Raw genomic sequence first — 7,535 nt, 5'->3', positions numbered from 1 at the left:
TTGGGCCTGTGAGGACATTTATTGATGAACAAGGTGAAGCATGATCCAGAAAACAGCAATGAGCCGCATAAGCGTAGCCCAGATTCAAGATCAACAACTGAACTCTAGGAAGGTTCGTACAGTCGGCTGAGAAGACAAAACGGGTCTCTGGGGGCAGGGGAGGATTCACAGGACATATCTGGAATCAGCTGGGCGACTGTAGGACCATAGCTGGGTCTCTAGAAACGGCCAAGAGACTGCAGCTGGGTCTCTGGAAACAGCCAAGCACTATAGCTGGTTCTCTGGAAACAGCCAAGGGACCACAGCGGGTCTCTGAAACAAGTGCTACACGTCCTCTCCAAGGAGCTAGTTCATTGTGGGAGGGGCCACATGGTGAATGAATCTCCTAGAAGTTGATTGGGGGGTCTCAGGACTCCAGCTCTTGCCAGCAGGAGAATTGACCGGATGACTTCAGGAAGGGCCGATTCCACAGGGAAACCCTCCAAATGTCCACTGCAGGCTTTTGCAAGAGTGCCCTCCTGTGTCTTTAGTGCAGAGGCCAGGTGGGCCTGGGGTCAGTTTCTGGCAAGGACTGCATACATGCTGGACTTGGCTGTGGGCTCTGTGGACAGTGGGGACACAGCTCTGGCCACCCTCTGTGTGAGGTCCGGGTGGTCCAGCTGGGCATATATCACCTCCTGGGGGCCTCCTGCAGCAGAGGCCTGAGGAGAGAGACTCAGGGTGAGTATGGGTGGCTGAGGTGAGGGAGGGGCTGTGGGAGGGGAAGACTTTGGTCGCCAGACGCCAGGTGCCCCCGCACATCCCACCTCCTGAGTCGCCGTTGTGTAGTCCCCTCCCGCAGAGAAGCAGGGTTGGTCTGTGTGACCAATAGAATATGGCAGAGTGAGGGCCACCTGTAGGGGAGGCCACAGAGGACAGTGTGCCTTCTGTTCCTCCCTCTTTGGGGTCCCTCCTGCTGGGGGAGGCCGGCCCCCATGGAGGAGCCCGTGTGGTGGGGAAATGGGGCTCCTCCCCACAGCCAGGGGACTGAGCCATTGTGGAAGTGGATCTTCCAGCTTCAGTTGAGCCTCCGATGAATGCAGCCCTGGTTGGCATCTTGACAGCGACATCAGGACAGACCATGAGCCACCACCGCCCAGCTGATCCGATTCCTAATTCCTGGCCCAGGAAACTGAGATGATTTTGTTAAGCTGCTAATTTCAGGGGCTTTGGTACCCAGCAGGAGGTGACTAATGCAAGCACTTACTGAGGTGTCCACTTCCCCACTCTTCTCAGGAAGTCTGTCGACAGTGGCCAGATCTGGCAGGGAGAGGACAAGGGGTCAGTTCTCTGGGGTGGACCTTAGGGGGCAAATACGTCTGACCTCATAGCTTCATATTTGGTCTCCCACCCCATCTGGAACATTCTAGAATGCTCTCGAACACCCCCTACCACATTGCTTCCTGATGGCACTGAATCCCCACTTCCCCGCTCCCAGACCTGTCCCCCATCCTTGTCTTTACCTGGTGTCTCATCTGCGACGTCAACAGCGGGGCTGAGCCTGAGGGGAGAGAACACGTGAGCCCTCGGGGCTGCCTGGGAGCAGGGGGTTGGGGGCCCGGGGGTCACTCCCAGGAGCCTCACCTCTCCTGGGGCCTCTGCTCCTCACCTTTGCTTCTTGGGGGCCCTGGGGACAGTCGGGTGTGAATTCAGAAGAGAAGCCTTCTTCCCAGCACCCCAAACAGCCTGCCTGGGTCACCCCACCCTGTCCCTGAGACCTACCCCGTTTTCTCTCGTGCCGACGATGGAGGAGGAAAAGGCCCAGGAGAAGGAGACAAAGGAGAAAGGCCACAGGGACCCCAATGAGAATATAAAGGTGCTCTGTCGGCAGGCCTGCGGGAGGTGGGAGGGTGGAATCCGATTACCGGCGGCATGCCCACCACGCGCTGGGCGCTTGTCGTGTCCCCACTTACACATAAATCTCTCATGCCCAATAGTCCTGTGACATGATCTCCACTTTACAAAACCGGATCTGAGCGCTGGAGTCCTCTGTCCGCAGGGCACTGGTCAAGCTGGGATATGACCGGCACCAAAGCCCCTTCTTTCCCCAAAGAACACGCACCGGGCTCGTGCTTCTGCGTCCCCCTCGCCCATCAGGACGGTCATTGTCCTGCGGATGCGTCTGTGTCTCCGAGGAGTGAGGAGGGTCTGGGTCAGAGGCCTGATCTGGACAGAGAAGCCTCTGAGTCCCCCATCCCCACCTCCAAGGGGTCTCCTCCCCGGACCCCGACCTGCTCCCTCTAGAAGAGCCCCATGGACCTTGCTGTGAGGATGGTTACCACCACGGTAGTCACGCGGGACAATTTTCACTGAAATTCAGGTTAACTAAAGTTACAAGTCAGATCGCCAGCTGCACTAGCCACTGCACTACCCCTGGCTAATGACACCCTCCCGGGATGACGCAGATACACAGCATCTCCTTCCTGCAGGAGGCTGCGTGGGACGGCGCTGCTCTCCGCGCTTTGTGCAACCTTTACAGAGACGGAAACCCAGCAGGAATCGAGAGCGGGAACCTCTGCCTGCTCACCTCCTTCTGGGTTCCCACGCCAAACACAAGAATCCCCATGTCTGATCTCTTCTGTTTTTCGCAGCAATCCCTGATGGGGCGGAAATGCTCTTCTGTGAGTCAAGAAGCCAAGACCCGATGTCCTCGAGCTGCCTGAAGCCCAGCCTTTAGCAGGTGAGAGGATGCAGCACCCGCCACGAGCTGCACTCCACGCATGCGCCTTTTGTCCATAACCTCCTTTACATCTCCTAAGTGCTGTGCTCAGCATGGCTCATTTTACAGGCGGTCCAACTGAGGTCTTGGGGGCTGGTACACCCACAAGGTTGGAGCGCTTCATCCCCTCTTCTGGTCAGCGCCCCCTCCCTCCCACTGCTCCAGAGGTTGAGTCCTCAACGTCCTTTACAATAGAAAATTTCATTTCTTGGAGCATCCTTTCCTCAATACTGTGTCCTTGGTCCAGGATCCACGACCCCATCCTGCGTTTTAACGCCATTGCTGCCTGAGCTTCCCCTGCTGACATTTACTACGATTTAGAATAGCATATATGTTATACCCGTACAAATAATATATAGCAATATGTTTACATCTGTAATGTATATTACATATTATATAAATATGCTTAATGCCTAAATAGTAAATATAAATATATTTTAATATATATATAACTATAATATATATAATATAAATATATAAATATATATACTATATATATTAATATATTTTAAATTATGTGTTTTTAACTTACATATGTATAATTTAATTTATATGAATAATTTAAATTATACATAATTATTCTATACATAAAAATTATATCAATTATACATATTTAATATATATTATGGTACACATTTTAATATTACATATACAGATTATAGTAATACCTGATACACGATAACAATATATAACACACATTACTCATGTAACAATATAGTAATGTATATTATATTGTATTACTTATATATTTAATAGTGTAACTGTATTCTAATTTACTTAAATTATAGATCTGAAATTTTACATTGTAAGTTATATGTTTATATTTTTATATGCCCATGTATACTTATATACATCCCTATTATTCATTCTAATGAATTCTCCCGCTAAAGTCTGGGAAGCCAGGGACCCTTTCTCCTCATTCACCATGTGCATCAGTCCCACGGCAGGAGGCTGTCTGGTGCACACGAGACGAGAAGAAAATATTTCCTCGGTATTAATAAGATTAGCCCTTCTCCAGGTTGTCCCATTTGGTAGCATATTTAAGCGGGTGTCCTCTGTACGTGAACTCCTGTGTCCCCAAAGCAGCATGGCGGGGTCAGTGCCCCAGGAGGGTGTGGAGGGGGTCGAAGTGTCCCCAGTGGGCGCTGACTCCAGGACATCCTGGGGGCTGACTGCACACAGGGACAGGGACGGCCTCATCCCAGAGGTCCCCCAAAGCACCATCCAGCCCTGGTCAGGGGTCTAGGACCATGTGATGTGCCCGATGGAGGGTGGGCCACACCACAGGGGACACATGGCCTAGGGCCCACAGATTCTCACCCAGTGGAAAGGACAGTCGACACCATCTGAGGGAAAAGACACAGGTTCCCTTGAAGGGGTCTGTCCTCACCCCATCTCTGGAAGCGCACCCCCCGCCAGCCCAGCAGGGACAGCTCTGTGCCCACCCTGATGCTGGGGCTGAGTGCCCAGGTCACCGTGGTGTCCAGGTGAGACCAGGCTCCAGGGACCTGAGCCAGGTGTGAAGGCAGAGAGATGTGTGTGCAGACGGAAGAGGGAACCAGAGGGTTTGGGGGTCAGGAGGGGGCAGGGGAGCCTGTGGACGGAGGACACAGCTGGGGACAGGGTCCAGGGACCTGGGGCAAACCTGAGGGCAGAGCAGAGACCTCCTCACCTGTCACCGCCAGGTCCAGGGGCTCACTGGGCTCAGACCAGTGATTACCTTTTCGATAGAGGCACTGATAATGCTGGGCAGCGTCTCCACTCACAGTGGTGATGCCGAATCTGGCCTCTGTCTGGTGTGGACCAATTTGAAACACAGTTTTCTCATCCTTGAAGTCATTCCTATCGTCCTTCCTCTCCAGACGGAATTCCTCAGCCCCAGCAGGGCCCCTGCACACAATGGTCACAGGCCACCCCTGGGGGCTTACAGAGTCGGGCTCAGCCCTGGTGGAGCAACTGGGCAGGGTCCCTGGGATGGGTAAGAGCAGAGTCTCAGCGTTACGTGAAAATCGTCACATCACATAATTCACCCATTTGTGTTGCTCAATTCAGTACTTTTTTTTTTAAACTTGCAAAGTTGTGCAACCATCACCACAGTACAATTTTTTTTGGCTGCACTGCATGTGGGATCTTCGTTCCCCAACCAGGGATCAAACCCACACCCCCTGCATTGGAAGCATTCAGTCTTGACCACTGGACCACCAGGGAAGTCCCACAATCCAATTTTAGACCATTTCCATCATCCTCCCCCAAAAGACCCCCCCAGGTCCATTCTATGAGCATATAAATTCCCATCACTGCGGAGTGATTTTCCCCACTTGACTTAAGGACCCTGAGACTTGGTCACGTCTTGCTCAGGGTGACGTGGGAGGTGTCAGAGCAGGCTGGGCCCCCGAGCATGTCTGCTGCAGGGGGCGGCTCCCTCCCTGCCCACGGCCACTCTAGGGGAACAGAGACAGCTGGGAGGGTGGCACAGGACGGGAATGACCGGGTCATTCCTGGGACAAGGAGAGCAGGGGTCTCAGTCGGTAGGAATGATCTGGGCTGGTCTGAAGGACAGCTGCCAGTCCCAGGTGGGATTGTGTGGGGTGAGGGACGCAGTCTGCAGAGCGGCTGTGTGTGTGTGTGTGTAGGAGCTGGAACACAGATCTGATCCCACATTCCTCAGCAGGCGAGGATCTCTGTGTCCAATGCGAGTCTTCTGTGCTTTCATCCCTGGGTTTTCTCTGTATTTTTACCTTCTTCTCAGCTTATTTCCGTTTCCTTGTTACTGAGGCTCTGGAAACCCCAAATGTCTCAACTGGGCTGGGGGCAAGGGGAAGAGCGGGTTTGTAGCCCTGAAACAGGAAGCTGGCCTCACATTCAGCAAAATCCCATAGAGGCAGGGGGCTGGCAGAGGTCACTCATTCACTCTTTCTTTCTTTTGACCACACCTTAGCTCTCATCTATCTGTTTACTGATGCCTCCATGTACCACTGGTTCCACAAATATGAGAAACACCCAGGATGCCTGCCCTCTTGGGGCTGAAAGTCTAGAGAGAGGATAGCCATTGACAAATAATTGTGCAAATCCACGGGTACAAACGGTGGTACATGCCCTCGGGGTGAGTGTGGGAATCTCGGGGGCAGACAGGAGGCAGAGCTGCCGTCCTCTGGGAGGTCCGAGGGAAGAGATATCTGAGCCAAGATCTGAGGTCAGGGATGAATTCCCCAGGCTGAGGGACAGGGGACACCGGGCATTCAGGGTGGTGCGGAGGTCTGGAGCTGAGTGGGAAGATGGCATTTAGAAAGGGAAAGAAAACCAAGGTAACTGAGATAAGTGGGCCAGACAGCATGGGGACAGACAGATCCAGGCCAAAGAGAGATGCGTGGGTCTCTGTCTGTCTGAAGGTAAACTGTGAGAGGACTTGAAGGAGGATTACGGTCCTGAAGATAAGTTATATACTATATAGGTATTTAAAGTTTTTAAGTAAAACTTTTAAATGATCATTTAAAACCACATCACTGTGTGCTACAGTCCGTACGGGAGGATGGAGACGGTGGGATTGAGGAGGATTCTGAGTCTGCCCTTGGCGAGGTCGTGTTCTCTGCCCAGGGGCTGCCGCGGGAGATCTGGGCTTGTGCGGGGAGAGCTCGTGGGTGCAGCCTGGTCTGTATGCTCTGAATCGTCCCTGGGGGCCATCAAGAGCCGAGGGGGAGAACGCGGGAGAGACCTGGGCGAGGGTTATACACTGGAGGTTGTTTGCAATTCGAGGTGTATGTCCGGGCCCCCAGGATCGGCTCCACTCTCACCTACATCTGCCTGCGGGGTGCAGAGGGGATTGGGGAGAAGACTCACCCGCCTGTGTGTGCATCGTGTGACCCAGACAGAGCACTGGAAGAGAAGTTGTAGTGAGAAAGACGCCCACTGTACTGTTTCCTCATGGGGCCGCAGTCAAGCGGGGGCCTTGAGGAGCCAGCGGGGTAGGGGGTGGTCATCGTCCATACTTTCCCGACACCCCGGTCAACATTGCCTCTGAGTACGAGCCCTCTCCTTGCTCTGAGATAGTCTCAGGACAAACCCCCAACCCCTCTTCCAAGCAGGTGCTCCTCCCTGCCCCCCAGCCCTTCTCAGTCTGAACTCAACCCCATACCCAGGCACCATTTCCAGCACTGAACCTTCCATGGTAAGACTTAGGTCTTGGCCAGAGCTGAGGGGGACCACTTTGCCCTGCTAGGGCCCCAGCGTCTTCTGGGCTGGAGTCGGGACGGAGCTGGGAAGCAGAGCCCCTCTGCCCCTGGATTCCTACCCCTCCATTCCAGGACTCACCCAGGCCCAGGAGGGTGGTGGGACGGGGGGACATGGCCCAGCCCCTGCCCCCGGCACCGTCCTGGAGTTTGTGAGTGAAGGAGAGAGCCTGCAGGTGACACGAGAGAAGAGGATGTGGTGGCTAGGGCCCCTGTCTGGGGTTTCTACGTCAACGGCCTCACACAAAGGGGAAGAGCTCTCTCTCCCCTCCCATCCACGCTTCCCACTAATGAGACAGAGGTGGGGCCTGGCTTCCAAAAGTTGTTTGTTCCCCCTGTGCACTGATGAGGCTGAACTCATCTCTGGAGGCACCCCTTGAGGTGGGAGCCTCATTCTCACTCTGTGGGGCAAGCAGAACACGGATTTGTGCAGCAAACTGACTTGACTGTTGGTCCCAGCTCCACACGACAGCCGTCTGTTCTTGGGCAAAGAGTTACACCACTTTGTGCCAACATTTCCTTGTGTTTAAAATGGGAAGCCCCAAATCCCC

The 7,535-nt window shown here is 53.7% G+C and overlaps 1 protein-coding gene across 8 annotated transcripts; it reads right to left on the bottom strand.

Moving 5' to 3' along the window:
* On the bottom strand, positions 1-7,179 carry LAIR1 (leukocyte associated immunoglobulin like receptor 1). Of its 8 annotated transcripts, none has more exons than XM_033845861.2 (9): positions 7,067-7,179; positions 6,596-6,631; positions 4,431-4,727; positions 2,567-2,636; positions 1,762-1,872; positions 1,649-1,666; positions 1,503-1,540; positions 1,247-1,299; positions 1-701 (listed from the first exon to the last, which is right to left on the bottom strand). In XM_033845861.2, the coding sequence occupies exons 1-9, from the start codon at positions 7,098-7,100 to the stop codon at positions 555-557; spliced, it is 804 nt and encodes a 267-aa protein (XP_033701752.1). In that variant the 5' UTR covers positions 7,101-7,179; the 3' UTR covers positions 1-554. The 8 variants fall into 8 exon arrangements, 6 of the variants coding, with proteins under 6 accessions (XP_033701752.1, XP_033701754.1, XP_033701753.1 ...); XM_033845863.2 differs by having other exon boundaries at positions 4,479-4,727; XM_033845864.2 differs by lacking the exon at positions 2,567-2,636 and adding an exon at positions 2,102-2,205 and having other exon boundaries at positions 554-701; positions 1,624-1,666.
* Positions 7,180-7,535: the final 356 nt, after the last annotated feature.

Source organism: Tursiops truncatus, chromosome 19 (genome assembly GCF_011762595.2).
Source record: "Tursiops truncatus isolate mTurTru1 chromosome 19, mTurTru1.mat.Y, whole genome shotgun sequence".
Classification (NCBI taxonomy): Eukaryota; Metazoa; Chordata; class Mammalia; order Artiodactyla; family Delphinidae; genus Tursiops; species Tursiops truncatus.
Note: the sequence above shows the minus strand (reverse complement) of the source record. Positions and strands in the feature narration are given on the sequence as shown.

Excerpts from the sequence above, each read along its gene's own strand:
- LAIR1 (XM_033845861.2), bottom strand. The coding sequence starts at position 7,100 with ATGTCCCCCCGTCCCACCACCCTCCTGGGCCTGG. Across the intron at positions 6,632-7,066 it reads CACCACCCTCCTGGGCCTGG|TGCTCTGTCTGGGTCACACG; the intron begins GTGAGTCCTGGA and ends CTTCTCTTCCAG. Across the intron at positions 4,728-6,595 it reads CACGATGCACACACAGGCGG|GGACCCTGCCCAGTTGCTCC; the intron begins GTGAGTCTTCTC and ends TACCCATCCCAG.